We start from the raw sequence: 22,896 nt of genomic DNA, 5'->3' as shown, positions 1-22,896 counted from the left end.
CAACACCCAGATAGATATCCGGTCTTGTTTTAGAATAATGTCTCCATTTGAAATCATACGCTGAGAAAACTTCTGTCACTTTTCACGTTCCGGCAACGTTGAAATTTTTCGTAAATGGGGTGATATCGTGATGTAGTCCTTCTTAACCTCCTACTTGTTCTTGCCTGTCTGCGAAAGAAGTGCCGTTAAACAACCGTATCGGTATGTCAAAGATCCCCCGATTTGCAGAATGAAAAGCACCCGTAGACACGAAACCACCCTCGCAAGAAAAATCCCCAGCTTTCAAGGAAGCCTTGAGATACCTCGAAACTTCACTGCGAAAGGGTAGGGTTTTTGACAGTTTGTGCTGTGTTATTTGGGACGAGGCATGGCGATTGCATCATTCAGCTATCCATAATTGTTTTGGTGCCCCAAACAGTTAGATGGAGAAACAATGGACAAAAAGTGCAGCTTGCATTTCAATTGCAACCAGCGTGGCACTTCTTCGCGGCATCAGATGGGGCCTATCACAGACAAGCAGAACTTCTGTCGACTCTGAAGGCCACCGGTCAAAAGAAAGCCAGACAAAAATAAAAATATGAAAATAAAAAGTTGGATAAAAATAACCCAGGAAAAAGAAACATCACAAAGAAGAAAAATTTTCGAAGCGGTGAGAGAGAGTCGATACTCACACTTCCCCCTACCACGATTCTCCGCGACCTTGTGTGTCCGTGTCCCCGGTTATAATATATCCCGCCCAGTCGATGCCACCACTCTCACCTCCTAATTGCATCATTTCCGACGCAGATAATTCGCGAGGAATCCCGCAGATATAAATGAAGGCGTGCAAGCAACATCCGGGAAAAGCCCTCCTAGCACGGCTCTGCTGGGAGACGGAAGCAAGGTTAGTCACTAGAACAAAGAAAGAAAAAGCAAAGATATTTCTCTTTCACCCTGTAGAAAGAGAGAAGACGATGGACGGTGGGTTATTCCATGGTGACTCGGTTGCTCCTTTGGCTTCAATGAACCAAGCCCTATATCTAGCGATTAGTCCCCTCAGTATAGAAGAGTTGGGGCTGGTGGGCGGAAGAGGTGCAGTTGTTGAGCCTGGAGAAAAAGCGTCTCTTTCTTTTTTTTTCTTTTGCCTTTTTCACTCTTAATTAATTAAACCTTTGCTTGCCTATTCCCGTTTATCCTGAAGCTAACGTTGTTCTCCTGGTGGTGGTTGTCCACTGTCGAGGTCAAGGCCGAGAAGGATGTGCAGCCTAGACATGGCGCGAACGCAGCGAAAGCGTGGTGAGATTTTTAGCATTTTTATTCCTCCTCTTTCTATGTGCCAACCGGCATGCCGAAAGGGGATTTCCTTTTTAACACAATATTTCCCTGCAAAATTTCCGCAATGTTATTGCTATTATGATTATTATTTGAGACCTTTGTTGTTGTTGAAATATGGAGCAAAGGGGAAAGATGGTGCGCTCCCATAGTGCTTTTTGTTTGGCGGCAAGTTCCAAACTCGGAGGCGACGACGACGACGCGAAAAAAAAAAAGAACCCTCAACCATCTGCAAACTGGAACTTCTGCTGGATATCCACAAGCAAAAACAACCCACGCCGTCGTTCACTAGAAATGATTGGCCTTGGACTGAACATTCCCATTGCTTAATAATAAAGCCTTCTTTGCATCCTTAACACACCTGCTAATGAGCGGAATCATGGATGATTCAGACTTCGATGGCCCCTCTGATATCGAGCTAGAGCTCAACAGACGGCCCCAATTTCAACCCCAGCATAGCTACTGCAACGGAGAGACGCCTCCCGAGGTCCAGATAAGCAACCAGTGTGGTGTGGGCCATCGTGTCCAGGCAGTCCGATCTGTTCTTGCTCTTGTGCTTGACGAGGAGTGTGTGTTTGCGGGGCTCCAGGGGGGCGATATTGTTGTATGTTTGTATCACAAATTTTAAAGTTTATATATCCAGATCTGAATGAGAGATTCACAGATGGCTAACGTCATGACATACATATGCCTGATGCATGCAGGCTTGGTCACTCGATACCTATGAACTGATCCTATCTGTGAAGGCTCACCAGGAGAGTGTGCTCGGTTTATATCTGTCTGATGATGCGAGCCTCCTCTTTTCAAGTGGTGGTGACTCCGTTGTTAATGTGCGTTTTCATACACTTCCATTGCTTTGATTTAATATGTGAAATGGTATTTCGTGTATAAGGAAACTAATACTGGCTAGGTTTGGTCAACGAGGACTTTTGAGCGCCTCTACTCGATTTACTCGCATCACGATGTAGGCGATCTATTTACAGTAGTGTACTCATCCAATCTCAAAACTGTTTATTGCGGGGGCCAAAACACGAGCATTCAAGTACGGTTTCCCTAATCCAGCTCCTGTTCATATTATATGACTTGACTGATCCTCGACAGTGGTGTGATCTGCAACTGGATACCCCTCCACCGCCGCCAGTTTCTGTGCATCCGTCAAACAGGAGGCATCGATTTTTCGATTCCAAGGGCCCTGGTGGCATTGTTACACTAAACCCTGATGCTGGGGAGGCAGCTGAAAGACTTGGCCAGGGTGGCCAGAGCCTTACCTTCAAGAAAGATCAGCACAAGCTGTATGCCCACAATGGCTATATATATTGCATGCTCTTAGTCCGAGGCCTGGAGGAGTGGGCAAATGGTGAGGAAGTACTTCTGACGGGCTCGGGGGATGGGTCTGTCAAGCTTTGGGAGCTTGGTAAGTGCCCAGAAGGTTCACTGCTTGAGCTGGGCGAGTTAAAAAATGGTAGCGATTCAGTACTCTCTATTGCTGTCGACGGTGCGTTCCTTTACTGTGGCCTTTCAGGAGGTGCAGTTTACATCTGGAACCTGGATTCTCGTCAGATCATCAGGAAGCTCACGGCCCACAGTGGGGACCTCTGGGCAATTGATGTTGTCGGAAATGTTACTATTACTGGTGACTCCTCTGGCATCATAAGGGTATATATGCCCTGCTCTCTATATTGATTGCATCTCTCACTAACCATTGACGACAGAAATTTAACTCTAGATTCGAAGAGATAGGTTCGTGGGCTGCTCACAAAGGGACGATGCTGGCGTCAGCAGCTGGAGTTTTCAATAATAGGCGTATCTACGCTACTGGTGGCAACGATAATACAGTCGCTATTTGGGATTTAACAGACCACCCTCAAGATGTCCAAGAGATCCCTGCAGTTGGCAATGGTACGGAGCAATCATACCCATTTTAATGGTTATTTACTGACTCTCTTTTTAGATGAGATGGTCAATTGTCTGGCAAATTTTGTTGCATTTAAGACAATATCTTCGAGACCCAAGTTTGCTGGAGAATGTAACCAGGGCGCGGCTTTCCTTCGACGTCACTGCAATTATTTGGGCGCCAAAACTAAACTTTTGGCGACGGGGCCAGATACAAATCCGATCGTCTTTGCGAGATTCGATGCAGCATCAAAGTCATCAGCCAGCAAGACTGTTCTATTTTATGGACACTATGACGTTGTCGGTGCGGATATGAATCATTTGAAATGGAATACGGATCCATTCCAGCTCACTTCGATCAATGGGTTTTTGTATGGTCGAGGTGTGTCGGATAACAAGGGCCCGGTTCTCGCTGCTCTATATGCTGCTGCAGAGTTAGCCCAGACGAAAAATTTAAGTTGCAATGTCGTCTTTTTAATTGAGGGCGAAGAAGAATCTGGTTCCCAGGGATTTGCACAAACGGCTCAGAAACACAAGGATTTGATCGGAGAAGTTGACTGGATCCTCTTGGCAAATAGTTACTGGCTGGATGATCACATTCCATGCCTGACATACGGGCTAAGAGGAGTGGTTCATGCTAATTTTGTCGTGACAAGCAGTAACCCAGATTTACACAGTGGAATTGATGGTAGTTCCCTTCTCGATGAACCATTGAAGGATCTCACCATGCTTCTTGCTACTCTCGTTGGTGCGAGAGGGAAGATTAATATTCCAGGGTTCCATGACCCCGTCCTTCCCTTGACCGAAGCAGAAAAGAGACGATACGATGCAATTGCCAAAGCTCTACTTCCTCATCACCCTGAAATCGAGGACTACGAAGCTTTCACTGACTCCCTAATGCACCGTTGGCGGGAACCATCTCTTACAATCCATCGGGTAGAGGTCCCAGGCTGCCAAAATACCTCGACAACTATATCGCGAAGAGCGCGAGCAACACTTTCCGTCCGAATAGTGCCTAACCAGGACGCAGATAAAGTGGCAGCTGACCTGACGGAGTTTGCACATGCTCAGTTTGCAAATTTTGACTCTCAAAACATATTGACAGTTGAAATAGCAGGAAAAGCGGAACCATGGCTTGGGGACCCTGAGAATGACATCTTCAAATTGCTTTCACGCGCTGTAACCGCAGCATGGTCTTCTGCCAAGGGAGATCGTCACTATAACTACCCACCCGTTAATCCATCTAACCAGCTATCTCGTCGTGAAATTCTCCGCTCAAACTCAACTGACAGTGTGGCCTCGAATGTCGGCCGAATAATTTCCTCCTCGTCCTCAGCGCCCAAAACTCGCTCAGGACACAGGCTCTCTGCACCTAGCGTTCCGACCTCTTCAACCCTGGCGCACGGCTCTGACCTTGCGGGCACTAAACCTCCCAGTCGACCCCGTGCACCTTGCAGACATAACGCGTCTTCATCCGCTTGCGAAGTAACCCCAGTAGCGGCAGCAGAAACATCCGGACCGCAACCTCATACACGGAACTCTACATCAGCATCTCATTCTCCGGTATCTATTGCGCGCCCCTGCCAATTCATCCAACCCATCTATATCCGTGAGGGTGGATCGATCCCGACGATCCGCTATCTAGAGAAAGAATTCAATGCGCCAGCGGCTCACCTACCGTGTGGCCAGGCGAGTGACCATGCGCACTTGGATAACGAGCGGCTGAGGGTTGAAAATCTGTATAAGAGTCGAGAGATTATGACGCGGGTGTTCAGGGATTTGGGAAAGGATGGAGCTGGGACTGGTAATGACGGTACTCTAGACGAGGACGGCAGTGCTAGTAATGATAGCGAGGCTGGGGAGGATTCAGAGGAGTAAGACAGGGAATGGACTGAGGGATGGAATGGAGGATGATTGAAGTTGTTGATGGAGTCAGTTGGTAACCATCATGCATCGGGATGCCTTCTTCGATTGAGCACCTTCACCACAGGACCTGACCTCGATGCTCTACTTTCTGATACTATGTTATTCTTTCTAATGCTTTTCCTCCCCTATAATGTATTGATAGAAATACTTTTTTTTTCCCGCTTGGAGTTGCATTCTTTCCCCATCCCTCGTTTGACATTACCATATCCTTTAATTCGCATTTCACATTTGCGGTCTATTTGCATTATTATCCATCCCTCTTTCAAAAATGTCATTCGCAGGGAACAAAACCACAAAAGTGGGGAACAACACAAATCAGAAAATCAAGGGTTATATTCGTTACCACATATCGTTATCCTTATCACATATCTAATACACATGCATACAATGGAACTACAATGCGACATGCGACACCGTGTACTCTGTATATATGCAAAGAAACACAAAGAAAAGATCACAAAGACGCCTCCACGCGAATCATACAAATAATGCAAAGTAAAACCAACAACCCCCCCCCCCCCCCCAACCCCAAAAGGGGACCCACGTCACTCCTCACTGTACATCTTGTAAAAATACAGACATCAAAATATGCTCGCTCTGACTCACCAAATCCTCTTCGCCGCCATCTCATACCTCATCACCCCTTCAATCCCATCGCCTCCAGCACTGGGCTTCACCACTCTATCCCGTTCCTCTCTCTCCTTTAATCGTCTTGCGCCTTCTGGATCATCAGCATAGATCCACCTTCTCCGATCCTCGCCCACCTCCACAGCACCCCAGCCACCAACGCGACGCGCACCCTCGACGATGTCGGGGTTTGTTGTTGCTGTCGTGGGCTGGGGGTTGGGAAATTGTGATGGTGGAGGTGGCGGGGGCGGTGTTGTTTCTGCTGTTGTTGTTGCCATGGTGGATGGTGTAGCAGTTGGTTTAGAAGAGGAGGCATTCGTGATTGTGACCCGTTCTAGCGATTTCATTTTCTTATAGCGGGCGCGGGAGTAGCTGAGGAGAATGATGCCGAGGATAAGTTTTATGAAGAGGAGGGTGAGGTATAGGAGCAGGACGAGGATGGTGGTGAAAATTGGTATGAAGGCTGCGGGAGAAGGGGTGGCGTGGGCTATCATGGTTTGGAATAGCGAGGAGAGTTTAGTGAGGAAGCTGGGATCGAGGGGGTGGAGGGGTAGTATAAATGAAGGGGAGGGCGATGGGGATGGGGAATAACGGTCGTGGATTGAGGTTAAAGACGTGGTGTTTGACTGAGTGACGAGGGATGGTGTCTGTGGTAGCCACGATGTCAGGAACATCTGATAGGTTTGTATGGAGACGCGGAAGAAGAGGCACGCGAGCGGAATGACGGGTAGGCCTAAGCGGCGGTTGAGATTCTGGTCCGCGAAGGCATTCGTATAGTAGTCCTTGGCGAGTATGTCGAGGAACCGGCCGTACAGCGCAGGACGGATATTGTTGAATTTATTGATATATGCGTGCTTCAACCAGTCGACTATCATTTCAGAACCTAGGACCACAAGGAAGGGTCCGAGGAGGTGGCCGATCGTTGGGAGAAATGAGTTCACCTTGCTAAGCGACGAGAGTAGGGATGACGGGAGGATGGTGAAGGCCTGTGGAAGAATGGACGATGCAGTTCTGGGTGGAGTTGCAAATGATGTAGCATTCGCGCTCGGGGTTGGCTTGCTACCAGCAAATAAGCTCAAGCCACTGCCAAAGCTGAAGATACCCGTTTCAACAATATTCCGAGACGCGATGATTGTAAGCATCAGCCAGAGTTGAAATCGCTCGACAACGTCGGCACAGGTAAGCTGGAAGAGATTTTCTTTTTCAAATTTCTTAAAGACGGTGGATTTAATTTCCACAAACTGGTTCGATAATAAGAGGGTAATCAAGGCATTCGAATATGAATTCACCGCCACATTGAGTGTGATGACTTGATAGAAAAGTGAGACAGAATGGATAACGGTATATATCAGTGCGATGATAAATAGCCAAAATGGACGCAGAATCTTGCTGCGCCCATCAGGTTTCCTCTCCAGAGCTTCGCGTGAAAACAAGCATTCGAGGACGTCCTGGCCGATTGCTGAAAGCAGTCTATCCCCAACCTAAATATCCAGGGAGGTATTAGCTTCTCGATCTCCAAATGAGGTAGCAGATCAGATGGTAGCCATACCTCAAGTACGTTATAAATAACATAAAGCTTAATGGCAGCCTGCCCGCGAATCCAGTGATAAACCCGACTGGCATCGAAATACATCAGAATCAGACATGTACAGATCATGAGAAAACCCTTCAAAATATCTGCCTTATCGTTCGGTAAAAGTGTGGAGGGAATAGACCTGGTCCTGCGATGTCTTCGACTGGAAGGCACCCGGTTTCGCGGGTCATTTTTTTCAGATGGCCGATTCTTGACATCATGGTCAAGGAATGGGCTCTCCTGATCAGTAGAAACATTGCTCGAAAAGCGTGGCCGCGAGTGAGCAGGGCTCTCATTATGCTTTTGATCATGCCCGTTCTTGCGCGCAGCCGGGCACCCCTGTTGTCTCCGGCGCCATACCCTGCCAAGTCCGGTAAAAATAAACCGTGAAATAAACTGTGCTTCGGCTCCAACATTGATAGCCCAGGAACGAAGAAGAAGAAAAATAGACTTGAGAAATCGCAATGGCAGGATTGTGAAGTAATAAAGCCACGCATCGATACATGCAAGAGCACCGAAGAACAGTACCTGTTCTAGGGCGGGAGGTAGAAGGAAAAAGTTTTGTAGCCGCTCGAGTTTCGCTCGCGAAGACTCGTAAGGAAAATCATTCGTGGAGGAACGGTGAATGTATAAGGGCGAGGGCCGTTCAGAGGCCAGTTCTAACTGGAGATATGTCGGGATAGAGAAAGGAGGGAGTGGGATAGATTGGGGTGCTGGCGACGGAAGTAGATCTGGCGCCGATGATGAATTTGGACGACTTCTAGAGGTGTCAACACGGTTTGGCCTTGGCCATGAATCAGCGACCCTATCACCACTTGCGGAAGATCGCCGTTTCTGGAGCGTATCAGTGGTCGACACAGCTCGGGCTGAGTGGCTTTTCTGACGGGAAGAGAACGGACGGATCGTTTGATGTCCGGACGTTAGAAAGTCGGGTGCATCCTCCACATGTACATTTTTGCCAGCACTTAATTTGCGGCGGGGAGATTTTGTTCGTTTTAAAGACCCATCCACAGCCCGTGGTCCCATCGACGTGTCCAGGATCGTACCATTACTTGGCGAATCTGAGGGTATTGGAGCCCGTAAATTTGGCTGTCTTTTATCGGGCTCCAGTGGGATGGAGTGTAGGGTTAAAGATTCTGGCGAAGAAGTGAGTTCATGAATTTTTGCCGGCGACAGTTTGAGAACTTTGTCCTTTTCACGATCATGACTCGAAGGAGATTGCGGGTTTGTATTAATCGGCTTCAGAGGGCGCTGCGAGGAGGATGGGGTTCCTACATCTGCGGGTTGTACGGCCTGATGCACCGGCCTGTCGCCAGAAGCCGGGGATGCCACCGTCGCAGTTCCGCCATCCGCCTTCTTAACAGTATTTGCCAAACCTAATCGAGTCTCCGTTGAGGTCGGTGCAAAATGTGGTTTGTGTCCCCTCTGGCCTTCCATCGCCTCGTCGGGTGTATGAAAACGCACCACGTTTGCACCGTCATGCTTCGACAGAGTGCTTGTTTCGGGATTACGACTTTTCGGCATACCCAGATGTTCCTTATGCAGCACTTCCGGCTGCGGAGAGATGTGTCCATTGATAGCCCCAAAATTTGATCCCTTGAAGGGCCCCTTTACTCCCAGGCCTATGTCAGCGTCACTCCCCTTCCGGGCCCCAGCAACATACGACCTTTTGTCATCTTCTGAAAGGCTGCCAGAGCCCATCTTTCCGTTTGTCCTAATTTCACTGCTCCCGCCAGACACCGCGGTAGCAGAAGCAGCAGTACCGCCAAGTATATCATCCATCATGAGTTCTCTCGTTTTAAATAGATACCGCGATCATCATCATCACTAGGATCCCATTGTTCTTCCGGCTCACTCTCTTACTTCGTAGCATAGGCTGTCCCAACAAATGAGTCTTTCAAGATCCGGTTGTAGGTATCAATGGCTCATAGCTGAAGAGGGTAGAAAGATTTTCATGGTTTGCGGTTGTTGGCTGCTATTGGCATCTCGGTCCGCGTGTGCGACGAGGTGAATATGCTGCGCTCCGAAATGTAAGGTGTCCTGAAGCGAGGACTGGCGGCGTATCGAGCCTGGACAGTCAAGCGCCAACATATAGGGACAGGGATGTCAGTGGACTTGGATTACCGTAGATTTCCTTGCGCAAAGCTGTCCTTGTCCGGGGGATGGGTGGAGGGAGATATGCCAGCTTAGTCAGCCATGCAAACCAATAAATAATATAGTTTGGTCAAAGCGAATATCAAGCTCAAAGTTAACCTTGTAAAAGTTTAAGCGTACAAATAAAGGATATTTAAAACCTAAAATCTTGAGAGCAAGATTTAATTAATGTGGCAGTCTGCTACAATTGTCGAAAATGACAACGTACCTAGGAATGTAGCTTTGATGTTGGAGTAGAATATCTTCAAAAAGAAAATAAAATAAAAAGAAAAAAACAGCTTCTTAGTTCGCCAGTAACTAGTGAAAACAACCACTTGAAGCATCCATTTGTAAACATGTAAACATGAAAATACTACTTAGTTACCTTAACTACTCCTTACGCCAAGTTCCATCAATGTCCAGAATACACATTCCCCACCTGAGAAAGCAATACTTGTTCCTTTCTTTTAAAACAGCATGCATATAAAGACTATGAGCGCTGCTGTAACGTATAGGTATGTACATGTATAGTACATCATAGAAACTCCACAAACCACCACCATGGTGACTAGGTATACTAGGGTAGGTGGCTCTCTCCCGCACTTGGGACAGCTACAGCTCAATATTTTATGTATGTATGTATGTATGTATGTACGAACAAGCAGAAGGGCACCTGGTCCTTCCTGAGCTGGAATGGGTAAAATGTCTGTACTTATTTTATGTCAAACTCACGCACTTCTCGTGGGATGGGACGGTGTAAATGATCCCGCAACTGTCCTTCATGTGTATAAAAAAGGGAGAAAGAAAGAAAGAAAGAAAAGCAGAAGAAGAAGAAGAAGAAGAAGAAGAAGAAGAAAAGGAAACAAAAAAACCCAGACCTGCCAGATTCTCTCTCCACACCAACACCACACCTCCTTCCTACCCAACCCAACCATGATAGATATAGATATAGATATAGATATCCACAGCTAGCCAACCAGCTCTAATCAGATACTTCTCTCCTCATCTACTATGTAATCTAAAGTAAAAGCGCTTCTCATCAAATCGCGGGAAGTGGGTCTTCAGAACCTTAACTACTCCCCTACTATGTAATGATACCGTTGAACCCACGAAAAACCTGTGGGGTGGACTCAGTGGAGCGGACTGCGCGCCTTATATCTCTTGGCGACGATTTATTTCGATGTAGATCGGCGCCCCCGGAGTTGAGGGAACCCACAAGTGGGAAAATTAAAAAAAAAAGGAATTACTTAAAACGTACTGTACATGTACAAGATTAACTTTTCCAAGAGCTTGCACAGGATACATGTAGTTATTTCAAAAAAGGGGTTGTACCGAGCTACTTGGCTAGCTACATAGATGTGAAATAAAAAGAAAGGAGTTGGGCGGGGGGGGAGCAGTAAATGCTTTCTTTCACTGGTAGATTTTTCCAAGCTCGGCCTATTCAATTGGTTGATGAGAATTTATATGTTCATGTTACATTCATGCGAAGAAGGGGAATGGAAAAAAGGGGGGGAAAGAGGTAATTTAAACAAGAGTGATTAAAGAGAGTTTTGCGCAAGAGAAGAAGAAGAAGGGCGAATCCGGTATCAAAGTATAGATAGGTATTGTGAAGTGTAAGTAACATGGACATAAGTGTAACCGAACGTAACGAGTAGAAGTGGGGAAGAAAGAACAAGAAGTGAATGGAATTAAAAACCACTACAAAAAATAAAAATAAAAAATAAAAATAAATTCGGGTATTTGGGGCGTGGTTGTATTGTGTGTATCTGTTTGATCATTTGTGCTCGTTCATGAAAAAAGGGGTAGATATAAAAAGCATGGCTTTAACAAAATCCAGTTTTGCTTGGTTTCTGCTATTTTTGGAAAGGTCGTGGCAAGGAATGATGAGAAAAGACGAGAAAAGGAACATGGCAAAAAAGAATATTGAAATGGAGAATGGGATCGAGCATGACAATGTCCCTTTTGGATAACATGAAATGGTGAGGAAATGTGAGAAATGTTTGGATAGCTATTGAGATCGAAGAGAAACGATGTGAGGGGTAGACGGTCGTGTGTGAGATGTGACTCGAGCGGCATTGTGGACCATAGCTCAATGTGTGTAGGTAGGTGTTGAAAACATACGGGCTAAGTGAGAGCTACGTAGGTAACTAGTTTCACAGAGCCCAAAGCCATAATAAAAGAATAGAACTAAAAAAAACGTCTCCATATTCCACTGGGATCGAATTTACCCTTTTCGCCTTTTGCGCCAGCAACGTCCGGCAGAAACTAAAAGCACAGAAGCCTTAAAACGCCGGTAGACTTTACGAAAATCCTGGCTCGTGAGGGTTCAATCCTTTAGGCTAAACAAATCTAATGCTCCCGCAATATATCGAGCACAAAATGATGTGAATATTTTATTGTAATATAACACATAAATAATTTTGCATATTCTTATTTACGCCTCAAAATCCACCATATGGCGATGGATTTTGAGGGGGTGCGGTGCCTGATCGCTGCGGCCAGGGTCTGTTGGAGGCAGCGGATCGGTTGGCATGCTCATTGGAAGGAGAAGTCGTGGATGGACGAGTAAAGTTGCGGATAGGAGGCGGGCCTGCGGTCATTCCACCGCCCGGGAGACGTGGGAGAGGATTCCGGGGCGCCGGGCTTGCTGGGAAGGCCGGGTAGCCGCTACCACCGCTGGGAGTAAGGTGTGGCGAGTATGGCCGCGCAGGGGGTGACGTTTGCGAACGGCTAACGGGGGAAGCGCTGTCGCTGAGCGCCGGCATTGGTGGTGAGAAGGGGAATTGTTGGTTATCCGCTGACGGGTCCGGCCCTGGCGGTATGTGGTCGCGGGGCCTTGGACCTGCCATGAGTGACAGTGGTGTTCCTTGCCTATCGATTGGTGGTAGGACCGGAGGGCCTTGATTATAATCTCGTTCATTGCTGTAGCTAAACCCTGCGGCATTGTTCACCAAGGGTAGGTTGTCATCGGAAACGCGAGAGCTGTGGTTGCCATTGCCCATAGACATATCATCATAGTTGGACCAGTTGGTATCTGGCAGGCTTGGTTGCCGGTGAGAATTGGCACCTGGTGTTGTAGAGTTGGCATATGGCGGCAGAGTCGAGACTGTGGTCTGACGTGATAGTCCCGGCATTTCTGGAAGTTCATCTGAACTGTGCTGGCGCAAATTAGGCAACGTTGGTTGACGCTGAGGGGTGGGGCCTCTAGATGGGGCGTTGGAATATAGCGGAAGCGTCGACACAGTTGTCTGGCGGGAAAGAGCTGGCATCTCTGGCAGTTTGTCCGTGCTTGGCTGATGGAAAGTGGGCAGGGTGGGCTGCCGTTTGACAATACCAGTCGCAAGTTCAGGGTCAGAAGGACCGCGATCCTGCAGCACGACGTCCTTGGCCAATACCTTGTCGACCTTCTCCTTAACAATTCTCTCAAATCGCCTATTAATCTTGCGGCGACAATAGGCAGTGAGGGAACCGTCTTCGCTAGGGATATGATGCCACAGAAAAAGTAGATATAGGACGCACGACAGCATGAGGCTGAGGACAGAGAACACCCAAATCACAAGGGTAAATAACATCGCTGACAGAATCACAGCTTGTCGCCTGTCCTTATCGGCCAATGCTCCAACATTGCTAAAAAACTGAGAGACAGAAGAGGTACCTTCCGGGGGTGCGTGTTCTCCTTGGAGAATCAGATCCGACTCCATTACGGAATATAGAATCGACCCATTAATGAACTGTCGAGGGCCCTCGGCGAAGACCGTTCGCATCCATGCCTCAAAGTTGAAGTACGTGAAGAGGGCAACGTAATCAGCGCCCTTTTTGCTCTTGGTAAGTTCGTAAAACACCAGGAAACGACGCCAGCCTTGACCTTTCTCCCCAACGCGGATACTTTGAATTCTAACGGCTAGGGGGTCAAGATAACTCTGTGCGACTCCTCCTTGTTTCATAACACGGATCGCACGAATCCATCGGTATATGAGGAAAACGAAGGAAAGCATGATGCATCCTGCGAAGATCCATTTTGAGATGTAACGGGGGATTAATTGTTCTGCCTCAGTGGACCATCGATTGAAAGCAATCAAATTGACAGCGGTGAAGGTGTCGACGCCATATACAGCGATCGATATAAAAACTGAAATCCAAAGAATGAAATAAGAGAGTTGGGTAAAACATGTAGTCGACTTGAAGTCTTGGAGATTCTATCAAGTAAAATAGGCAGTTAGTGGAAAGACAATTTCCAAAAGTAGCCCTTCTCCAAACAACAAGTAGATTGAGGAGGTCCTTACAATGTAATCCCATTTTTGTTCTTGTCGCATATGTCCCCAGTATTCTTCCTTCCTGTTAGATGTACAACAACCCATTGTCTAAGACGAATCCGCGATCTCTCTGAGAGTTGTTTTTCATGCGATTAAAAAAGTCAAGAGTGACCTGGTTCAACCAAGTTTCTGGGTAAGGAGAAATGTAAATGTGATGTACAAAGAGTACACGGTGAGTTATTTTGAGAGAGAGTGTGATCGCAATTCTCGGTCCAGCCGGTCGCAGAGGGAAGGGGGAAAAAAGAAGGAAGGAAGAGGAAGAGGAAGAGGACAACAAAGTGGTTTATCGTGGTGTGAGAGGCGTGGTAAATGTTTTAAATGACTGTGAAGCAGTATACAAAATGTAAAATGCGTGTATAATTGGACATCTATCTCTACGATAGGCGCTGAAGAGAGAGAGGGAGAGTGGTTTGAAGTAGTAGTTGTGCGGTGCGTTACATCGATCGCACTTGTGGGGAAATGAATGGTTGGCGTCAATCTAACGGCGATTCAACACGAAAGATTGCAGCAGCAGCAGCAGCAGCAGCAGCGCGGGGGGGGGCACTGGATCGAACGACCACGGTAGAAACAACTACTCCGTAACATGGGTTAGAAAGAGAGAGATTAGAAAGAGAGAGATAGAAAGAAGGAGAATGGTCAGGATAAAAGAATGGATGGATGAATGATTGATGATTGATGATTGACAATTGAACGATTGACGATTGTGGTTGGTTGGGGGAGTGTGGTGGTCACTGGGTGGCTAAACGGGACTAGCGGGCCTGGGCGCCAAGACCAGGGGAAAGTGGGTTGTTGGGCTTGCAAATGCCAGCAGCCTTGGGGAATTGGGGAATTAATTACTCCGTATTAAATAATGAATTCATAGTTATACAGCGTAGTTAAAATGATGAATAAATAATTAAGTGAATGCTAGCGCTGAATGAATGAAATGCCTAACAATGAAAAAGCTGCACCCGGATTCCCCTCCTCCTTCCTCTGCAGTCTGTAATATTAAATCTGCAGGTGAATGTGCAGTACCGTACCTATGATCACTCACTCCCGTATTAATTTGGACTTCCATGGGTTAGGGTATGAAATAATATAATAATAATATGAAACGGTTCCAACCCAACCAGCGGCGAACATTTCCACGGCGCTAACTGCTTCTGAAACAGTGCCCTGGATCTGATCGATCTCCGGCTGGTAAACCCCGTGATCAAAGCTAGAAGGAAGGTTCTGATATGGATGGATGGTCTGGGCTCAGGTACACCCGCCGTTATCCGGTTAGTGTTGGTTACCTGCCGCTAACCTCTAGTCGCCGAGGTCTGTTGCGCCAGAGTCCATAATGAGTTAAGGAATTGGTGAAATAAGTTAACAGTACATATAATAGTAACCTGAGTGTGGACTATAATAAACAAAAAATATATAAAAGCAGAATTGAAGCAGAAGAAAACAATCACTCTGAAGTGCTTCTCCTTCATCCGCCTGAGAGATCTGACGAATCTGATAATATGTACGCCTGAAGCGCACAGCTTTACCCATTATTCTCTCCAGAACTGTCAAGATAAAAAAAAAAAAAAAAAAAAAATGAATGAAGCAGGTTAAAAATGAAGACTCTGTATACAATAAGAAATTTACCATATTCAGATCGATGTGTCTTAGTTCATATAAATAGCTATTATTATAGACAAACCGACTACTGCTATTTTGCAGAACAACAAATGATCACGGCCACATATACTCCGTACTGTTACTGTACCTACCTACTTTTGATTCTTCACAATCCGATCCCCGGCCAATTAATTCACCTCCGATTCTTCTCCGGCCTATAACTGTTTATTTTATTTTTTCTCCGCAGGCTTGAGGTACAGGTATTTTCGTGGATGGGGTTTTAACGCAAAACCTCGCTAGTACTCGGTGCATTGAGGAGTGGTTGGAAACATAATGTGCGGCCGGATGGTAATTGGAATATAAAAAGGATGTCTGTCTGTCTGTCTGTCTGTATGTATTTCATGTCTATGTTGCGAGGTTCTCTTCATCCCGAATAAAATATCTACAAAAACACACAAAGTATGAAAAGAAAACAAATCGCTTCAAGGCCGAGAGGATATAAATCGCATGCACTGTACATGTTTAAAAAAAATAAAAATGCAAATAAAAAATAAAAAATACTCGAAAGGAAGAGAAAACAGGGAAAAACTGGCAACGAGAAAAAGTTAACAGATATCAAACTCAAAGTGCAATCGAAGCTTCAGACACAGATTGCTTTGGAAGAGAGGGTAGTCTATACATCCATAGCAACACCGCCGTCGCGCCAAAAAGACCAGACGCCACCACCCAAGGTAACCCAATCCAGCCCTCTCCCATATCTAAACCCCTGTTGAAAAAGAAAGTCACTGTCGGACTGGCAATCGTCACTCCGATGCTCTGCAGGATCTCTATCGCCGTATACAGCCGTGCAGTCTGATCTCTATGCACCATGGTGGTGGCCAGGGACCGAACAATAAACACAAACCCGATACCCAACGTCTGCACGATGAGACCGACGATAAAGAGGGATATTGAGGGTGAGATGCCCATGATAAACGTGCCGACGAGGAGGAGGATGACGCTGCCTTTGGCGAGGGTCAAGTCCTTCTGCCGGTAGTGTGTGCCTCGTCGAGATGTTAGGTACCATGATGCGAGCGGGAGTAGGGCGAGGAAGAGAAATACGGTTAGGATTGATTTGAAGGAGTTTAAGAAATTCGCATTCGCAAGGGTCCAGTGGTAGCGTTTGGATATGTATTGTATGAGGAGCCATGATGTGCCGCGGCTCAATCTGTAGACGAGGAATGTGGAAAGGAGAAATATGAGGTGTTTATCCTGGATAATGAAGCTGAACTGAGATCCCATCCGCCTGAGTTGTGAGGCCGGACGTGGCTTTTTAGCGAATGATAGCATACCGGCATTGCGCTGCTCAGGCGAAAAATAGATAGGCCCATCGTTGATAGGTGATGATGGTTCAGAAAGCTCATGAGCGAGTTCCTTCTCCGATGTGAATGTCCCTTTCGTTTCTGGTAGTAGTACGGCTGGAAGGATTCCAATCATGGTAAAGCTCCATCCTATGACCATCGGAATCCAGGGACTGTACTTCATGAGCCACGAGGTAAAGAGTGAAGAGATGAAGTCGGCCAGCATTATTGAGACGCCGAATTTGAAGAAAAGAGCAGCCCTTTTTATATCAATAAGTTAGAAGTATAATTTCCGCCGTTTGTGCTATGACTGGCAGGGACAAACCTTTGGGATTCAGCAGTAACATCCGCCATCATCGTCCATACCATTGTGCTAGCAACAGCAAAACCACCTCCAAACATCCAGGCTAAGGTAGATAGCCAAACCATACGTAACGGAAACGTATCCGACGCGTATAATATTACGCCTGTAACCATCATGTTCAGGACAAACCCAGGAATGCAAATGCAAAATATTGGTTTCCGGCCGTATTTGTCTGCCAATAGGCCATACGGTACCGAAAGAAGCACACCTATTACCCAGTTATTATATGGAACATTTTTAGGTCCGGAAACCAATGACCGTACCAGCCATCGCGTCAAAAAGCTCTCCATAACCCTTCACAATTGCGACTTCACCCTGAATCTCCTTATTCTTGCATAATTCCTCAGGAATGTTTCCATTCTTCCCTATTATTGCAGGGTCGTGCTCCTTATAGTACTGTAGGCAAGTTATCGATTCGAACATGCGTGTCATGGGGGCAGCGAGCATGGATCCGCCAGTCTCGAAGGCAAGCACAATAGCAAAAAGAGCGATAGTGAGCCGCATGCGAATTTTCCGCCGGGCGCTATTGATGCCATCTGGGTTTTGGCTTGAAGTAACCGATGACTGATCGAAAGAAGGCGACTTTGGCAGGAACGGGACATCTTCAACATCGTTTTCAAGGCTGTCTTGTTGGAGTAGCATATCGAGTTGGCAAATGATCAGAAACTTCGGAGCCTGTAGCCGTCCGATATAGAACTACGTGTGAAGCGATACAAGCAGTCTGGGAGACATCACTCCGTCGAGGATTAGAGACTGAACAATCGATCAAGGTATTTATTTCGCTTTCACGGGTATTTGAGGCTGGGAATGGTCTACCAGATCCGCACCAGGCGTGTTCCTTTTTATGCGGAGTTTTGAGACGGATCTGCAAGGTCTCGTTTGGGCTGCGTCGATGGTGGCTGCGTCAGCGCCTGCCGTGTGCCAGGAATCACTAGATCAGCCCTGGATTGTCGCACCAGAACTGTCAATAATGATTGGATCCATACGACCCTTTCTGAACGTTGGCCACAGCAGTGGCCCACGTAAAAGCGGGCTGCCATTTTATTGGCAGGCAGACAACGATAGCAGCCAATGATTTCGTATGTGGAATTCGTTATTTTATTATCGAAGATGTTCTGGCGGGCTGAGTTCCGTGGTTCGCTCCTGCAGAAGAAGTAAACATTCAAAGCGGCCCAGCGCATATGATTGACGATGCATGAAGAGGCAGAAGAATCGTGTCCCGAATACGAGGCTATGATCAACACTCAGTCCGAGCCAGCCCAGTCTCGAAGGGATCTTGGCAGCATCGAGCCCATATTACAGCGTAGACGGGGACAACCAACTCCGACTCCAACGAAGAGAGGAATAACAAAGTTAGGCGAAGAAGCCCCTGAATCTGGTGCAAGCACGCTGCACAATGGTGTTGAAAGGAAATTATTAGCTCGTCTCTGTCGAAGTTTTATATAAAACTCGCCGCCTTAAAATTCACAGGCAGCCCAAGGGCCACCTACCCTTCTACCTTAGCAAGAAGTACAGAGTGCAGTATCGACATGGTGTTTTCAATTTATAAGCTATCCATCCCTGTCGTTAGCTGGATGGATGCTGAGATCTGACTCAGAAATTAGTCATTGTTCGTCGAGTCTGCTTCAAACACCACCTACTAAATAATTGTGCTTAATCGCACGTTCACGCATCCGTCATTTGCACCCAGGTGGCTGGCACAGGCAGGATTGCTGAGGACTCATACTCCTCCGTCCTTTGCCTCTTTGGTGGCACGTAGAGCGGCTCACCGGCCCTTTTCGTGGCCTCAACTTCGGATTTGATCAAGTCATCTGCCTCCAGAATGGGAGTTTCCTGCAGCCACTTGGAGCTATCCGCTGGGATCCAGCCCAGGGAAACAAGGTAGCTAAGCTGATCCTCTGTAGACTTGATCTTGTCCCGCTGAGTTTCAATTTGGACCTGCAGCGCGCTTATTTCAGCATTCTTTGCCTCTAGAGCCTTGTTCAAGTCATCGACTTTTGCTCTCAACGGATTCGGCCCTAGCGCTCTGCGAGGGCTTGCCGCCTCCGCTTTGGCGTTGCTGAGAGCAACCCTGGTCTTCTGTAGGTCCTCTTCCAGACTCTTGATCCGTTGGGTGGACCGGATTTTGTCCGTGACATTGTCACGGTCCCCTTTCTCGAGAACTTGCACCCGCGCGCGAAGTTTCTCGATATGCTGTCTGGTCAAATCGTCTGTCGGAGCCTGGGTGAGCTGGCTCAGTTTCTGCATCAGATGATTGATTTGTGCTCGACATTCAACCACTTTTGCGTTAGCGTCCGCGAGCACAGATGAGGTTGCCTGGTGCCCTTGGACCCTTGCGCGCAGTTTCTGACACTCCGCATCGAGGGCTCGGCCAGCGGACTGGAGTTGGTCAATCTGCTGCTTGTACTCGAAATCCTTGCTGAACAAGGCTGTCTGATACTGTGCAATCAGATTGTCTTTCGCTTGCCGTTGCTGCTCTAGAGACTGGGCGTTCTCGAGCTCCATGTTCCGCAGCAGTCCATGAACATGGGCAAGCTCGGCACTGAGGGCTTCCTCTCGAGTAGCGGAGGTGACCAGCTGTTGTTGAAGTTGAGCGAGCTCGGCTCCAGTAACTCGTGTTTGAGTCTGGGCGTTGGCGGCGACATGAAGGGTTCCAAAGAACGCCCGGGCTTCGTGAAGTTCGCCCTCCATCCTGAGGAGTGCCCGGCCCTTTTCCTGGACCTCATATGTATGAGTTATGATTTCCTGGTTCTTGGCCTCGAGTTCTTGGCGAAGGTCCGCGATTTCCTTGTCCTTCCCTGCTCTGACTTCTTCACCGTGCCGTCTCGCTGCTCGGATCTCCACCTTGAGCTCTTGAGTTTGGCTCGAGTGTGTGGTGACGACCATGTTGTGCGTCTCATTGAGTGACGCCACGGAAAGAGCGTGCGCGCTACGTTCACCTTCCAGGAGGCCAATCATAGCGGCAGTCTCAACACGTTGCGCTTCAAGATCAGCAACAACTGTGGCAAGTTGTTGTCTCACCGCATCAAGCTCAGTGTTCGTCGCCAGGTTGTCGTTCGGGTGGCAATGCATGTACGCTGGGCTGGTTCGGTTACGAGTGAATTGATATGGCGGCGCGCACTCTCGAGATCTCTCTTGAGGGCGGCCGTTTTTCTTGATAGCGGCAATTTGCTCGTCACATCTGGTGTTCCGAACCGCGTAAGCCTTGATCGTTGCCTCCCTAAGCAGGTAGGGTAATTTGTTCTTGAGGGTTTGCTGCATGACTTCTAGCCTTGCCTTGCGGGCCGACGAACTCAAATTGTCCACATTGCACTTCTCAGCGATCTTGTCGAAATCGTGGATGTACTTGTGCAGGCTCGGTTCTAAATTTATGTTCCCCGCAAGGGTCCTGAGAGCGCTGTACATGTCTTCTGCAATCTTCACTTTCATCTGTTCCTGTCCCAGCTGCTCTCGCGCCAACTTGAGGGAGGAAGTTAAATTGAGCGTGTCTTGCTGCTTGATTGACTTTGCCAGCTTCTCGGTAAGATATTCTCGTCGCGACCGCTCTCTTGAGTTCTCCAGCTGCAGATCCGCGCGGTCCTTCATGAGTCTGGCGAGTACTCTGTCCTTATTCCAGCTTTTTCCCTCAAGAGCCCTAATCATGGACGTAGAGTCGAGGTTGCAAACTTCAAGTTCCCTAATTCGGCTCTTTAACTGGTCAATCATCAAAGTGCGCTGACTGGCGCTCGTTCGATTCCCAATTGTCCCGTTTCTGGCGGGGATCACACCACTTGCCCTCCCGGCCTTCTTCGGGGTTGGGTTCTCTGCAACCTTCATTGCTGCCAGGTCGGCTTTCCGGACAATGACATAGTCAAAGTCCTTCAGGCTAATGACAGTGTAGAGGATGAAGGTAGGCAGGAACGCCAGCGCCACCAAGGACACGAAGAGGGCAAGGTGGAACATTTCCAATGACTATGTTTTCGCGCCGTCTCATTAGTTTCGTGCGCCTTTTTTCTAAAAAAGAAAGAAAGAAAGAACGAAAGAGAAAAAAGAAAAAATCTAACAAAATCTAACATGTGAAAATCAAGGTAACTTACATAGAGCTTTTGCTCTATCCATTCTTTCCATTCAGTCCGCGTGACGAATCCGGACAGCGCTCCAGAACAGTAAAGGTTCTGCAGTCGGTCATCATGCCACCTATGTTTCTCCACGGGAGCGTAAATGCCAGTTATGACATAGTCACAACTAGAAATACGCAACTCGGAATCGTTGGCGATCCCGGCAAGAAGGCCTGAAAGATAGGCGCAGGCTGGTGCACCGAATTTGATGTACCCGCAATATAGCATGAAGGGCGGCTAGCCTTACGGTTAGCAGGCCATAGTACCCAGCTACAAAGGAGGGGAAAGAATGAATAACACCCACAAATAGCGTTCTGAAAGATATTACCTGTCCGCTGGGCGAAATCCAGCGGTAGAGGCGGTATGCCCAGGTCTGACGGAACGCAGATACTGCCCGATCCACCGCGAAGCGCGCGGCACCCAGAGCACCGTCTTGCGAGTAAATACGCGAGAGAGTCGTATGCAGAGATGACCACGCAGTCACCATGTGCTTGCCAACTAGGCTGGCGAAGACGATCCTTATCACCTTAGCGACGGTGATGGGGCCCTTGCCAGTGCTCAGCATCTTATTCACGCTGACACATACCGGGATGAAACTGAGCAAGGCCAACGCGACGAAAAGGACCGCACTAAAGACCAGAGGGCACATCATGGTGGAATCGAGAATCGACTCCGCGGCCAGCAACGGGCTCTCCGAGGTAGTTGTGATGACCGCGGCGGCTGCCGTAGAGGTGCTTGGGCCACCAGAAAGGTTACCCACAAGCAACACCAGGCACAGCACCGTCAGGGGAAACATTGTCAAGCTTTCCCTTGGCGTCTCGAGAACTACCGGAAGGTTGATCCCCCTGGGTCGAGGATTCGATCTTTCGAGGTGGGGAAAGGGGGAAAGGGGGCAAAAGACCTGTCACATAGACCAACTTTTTTTTCTCCTTTTTTCTTCTCCTATCACTTCTCGTGGTTTTGTTAACAGAGGAGCACAGCTGATTAGCACTTGACTGCTTGGAGGTCACGAAGATGGAAGTGGAGACTGATGGCGGTACGGTATCACGAAGCCGTCTGGTGGCTCAAGAGCGCTTGTCAGGCGAGAGATAGAGGAGAGGTGTCGAGATGGGGACAGATAGGTAGAAAAAGTTATCACCGTTAGGCTGTGAAGAATGAGAGAAAGAATTCTTATGGGTTTGATGATGAGTGCTTTTTTTACGAGAGGAAAAAAATGAGAAAGAGAAGAGGAAGAAGGGGAGCTCTGAGTAGAGGGGTGTTTTTATGTTGTGTGTTGTGTGTTGTAGTGTTGTGTTATTCAACCTTACCCCCTCTTCTTTTAGCAAAGTTTTGCCTGGCCGCGTGAATTCCACAACTGTCTGCTATGAAGTGTTGTTGCTGTAGTGAATGCGATGTTTCTTTGCTCTGCTTGTGGGACAAATTTTAATGAAGTTATAGCAGGACGGTTGAGGAAGAAGTGAAGGAAGTTGATATTTCATATAGACTGGGAGAGGAGATTCCTAGAAGGGTAGAGGTTGGTCAGCCCCTGTATTTCATACATCTCATCTTTCCTGTACTTGATGAAGGGGTTCTTGTTGCTTCACATATGTATATTCTAACAAGAAGGCAGTTGGGTAGGATATTCAACGAATCTTCTCTAGGCGGTTCTATCTAAGTATGTGGGACAAACCAAGAGTCTGTTGGTCAAGATAGAAGTGGGAGAAAGATGGTAGACAACATATGTTTCTTGCTT

The 22,896-nt window shown here is 47.6% G+C and overlaps 6 protein-coding genes across 7 annotated transcripts; 1 reads left to right on the top strand and 5 right to left on the bottom strand.

Annotated features, from left to right (window-relative positions):
- Positions 1-399: 399 nt before the first annotated feature.
- Positions 400-5,646, top strand: BDBG_04893. Of its 2 annotated transcripts, XM_031721886.1 has the most exons (7): positions 400-1,272; positions 1,704-1,915; positions 2,016-2,141; positions 2,222-2,353; positions 2,413-2,967; positions 3,024-3,210; positions 3,263-5,619. In XM_031721886.1, exons 1-7 carry the CDS (start codon positions 1,236-1,238, stop codon positions 5,080-5,082), a joined length of 3,069 nt encoding a protein of 1,022 aa, XP_031578391.1. In that variant the 5' UTR covers positions 400-1,235; the 3' UTR covers positions 5,083-5,619. The 2 variants fall into 2 exon arrangements, with proteins under 2 accessions (XP_031578391.1, XP_031578392.1); XM_031721887.1 differs by having other exon boundaries at positions 400-1,915; positions 3,263-5,646.
- BDBG_04892 (cytomegalovirus gH-receptor family protein) lies at positions 4,832-9,526 on the bottom strand. Its single transcript, XM_002624982.2, has 2 exons — positions 7,307-9,526; positions 4,832-7,238 (listed from the first exon to the last, which is right to left on the bottom strand). Exons 1-2 carry the CDS (start codon positions 9,113-9,115, stop codon positions 5,733-5,735), a joined length of 3,315 nt encoding a protein of 1,104 aa, XP_002625028.2. The 5' UTR covers positions 9,116-9,526; the 3' UTR covers positions 4,832-5,732.
- Positions 9,527-9,704: 178 nt separating this feature from the next.
- On the bottom strand, positions 9,705-14,784 carry BDBG_04891 (pheromone-regulated membrane protein 6). The gene is made up of 2 exons (XM_031721885.1): positions 13,747-14,784; positions 9,705-13,659 (listed from the first exon to the last, which is right to left on the bottom strand). Exons 1-2 carry the CDS (start codon positions 13,819-13,821, stop codon positions 11,905-11,907), a joined length of 1,830 nt encoding a protein of 609 aa, XP_031578390.1. The 5' UTR covers positions 13,822-14,784; the 3' UTR covers positions 9,705-11,904.
- A 1,200-nt stretch (positions 14,785-15,984) lies between these two features.
- On the bottom strand, positions 15,985-17,709 carry BDBG_04890 (MFS transporter; the record flags this gene model as incomplete). Its single annotated transcript, XM_002624980.1, has 3 exons — positions 15,985-16,963; positions 17,029-17,275; positions 17,331-17,709. The coding sequence occupies 3 exons, from the start codon at positions 17,707-17,709 to the stop codon at positions 15,985-15,987; spliced, it is 1,605 nt and encodes a 534-aa protein (XP_002625026.1).
- Positions 17,710-17,909: 200 nt separating this feature from the next.
- On the bottom strand, positions 17,910-18,107 carry BDBG_04889 (uncharacterized protein; the record flags this gene model as incomplete). The annotated part of the gene is made up of 1 exon (XM_031721884.1): positions 17,910-18,107. One exon carries the CDS (start codon positions 18,105-18,107, stop codon positions 17,910-17,912), a length of 198 nt encoding a protein of 65 aa, XP_031578389.1.
- Positions 18,108-18,680: 573 nt separating this feature from the next.
- BDBG_04888 (uncharacterized protein) lies at positions 18,681-21,960 on the bottom strand (the record flags this gene model as incomplete). The annotated part of the gene is made up of 3 exons (XM_031721883.1): positions 18,681-21,018; positions 21,144-21,401; positions 21,469-21,960. 3 exons carry the CDS (start codon positions 21,958-21,960, stop codon positions 18,733-18,735), a joined length of 3,036 nt encoding a protein of 1,011 aa, XP_031578388.1. The 3' UTR covers positions 18,681-18,732.
- Between the last annotated feature and the right edge of the window lie 936 nt (positions 21,961-22,896).

The sequence above is a fragment of the Blastomyces gilchristii genome (assembly GCF_000003855.2).
Source record: "Blastomyces gilchristii SLH14081 genomic scaffold supercont1.8, whole genome shotgun sequence".
NCBI lineage: Eukaryota > Fungi > Ascomycota > Eurotiomycetes > Onygenales > Ajellomycetaceae > Blastomyces > Blastomyces gilchristii.
The sequence above is the reverse complement of the archived record's forward strand: the minus strand, read 5'-3'. Positions and strand labels throughout refer to the sequence as shown.

Excerpts from the sequence above, each read along its gene's own strand:
- BDBG_04892 (XM_002624982.2), bottom strand. The coding sequence starts at position 9,115 with ATGATGGATGATATACTTGGCGGTACTGCTGCTTCTGCTACCGCGGTG. Across the intron at positions 7,239-7,306 it reads TTATTTATAACGTACTTGAG|GTTGGGGATAGACTGCTTTC; the intron begins GTATGGCTACCA and ends CTGGATATTTAG.
- BDBG_04893 (XM_031721886.1), top strand. The coding sequence starts at position 1,236 with ATGTGCAGCCTAGACATGGCGCGAACGCAGCGAAAGC. Across the intron at positions 2,354-2,412 it reads GCCAAAACACGAGCATTCAA|TGGTGTGATCTGCAACTGGA; the intron begins GTACGGTTTCCC and ends GATCCTCGACAG. Across the intron at positions 2,968-3,023 it reads ACTCCTCTGGCATCATAAGG|AAATTTAACTCTAGATTCGA; the intron begins GTATATATGCCC and ends CATTGACGACAG.
- BDBG_04891 (XM_031721885.1), bottom strand. The coding sequence starts at position 13,821 with ATGGGTTGTTGTACATCTAACAGGAAGGAAGAATACTGGGGACATATG. Across the intron at positions 13,660-13,746 it reads AACAAAAATGGGATTACATT|AATCTCCAAGACTTCAAGTC; the intron begins GTAAGGACCTCC and ends TTTACTTGATAG.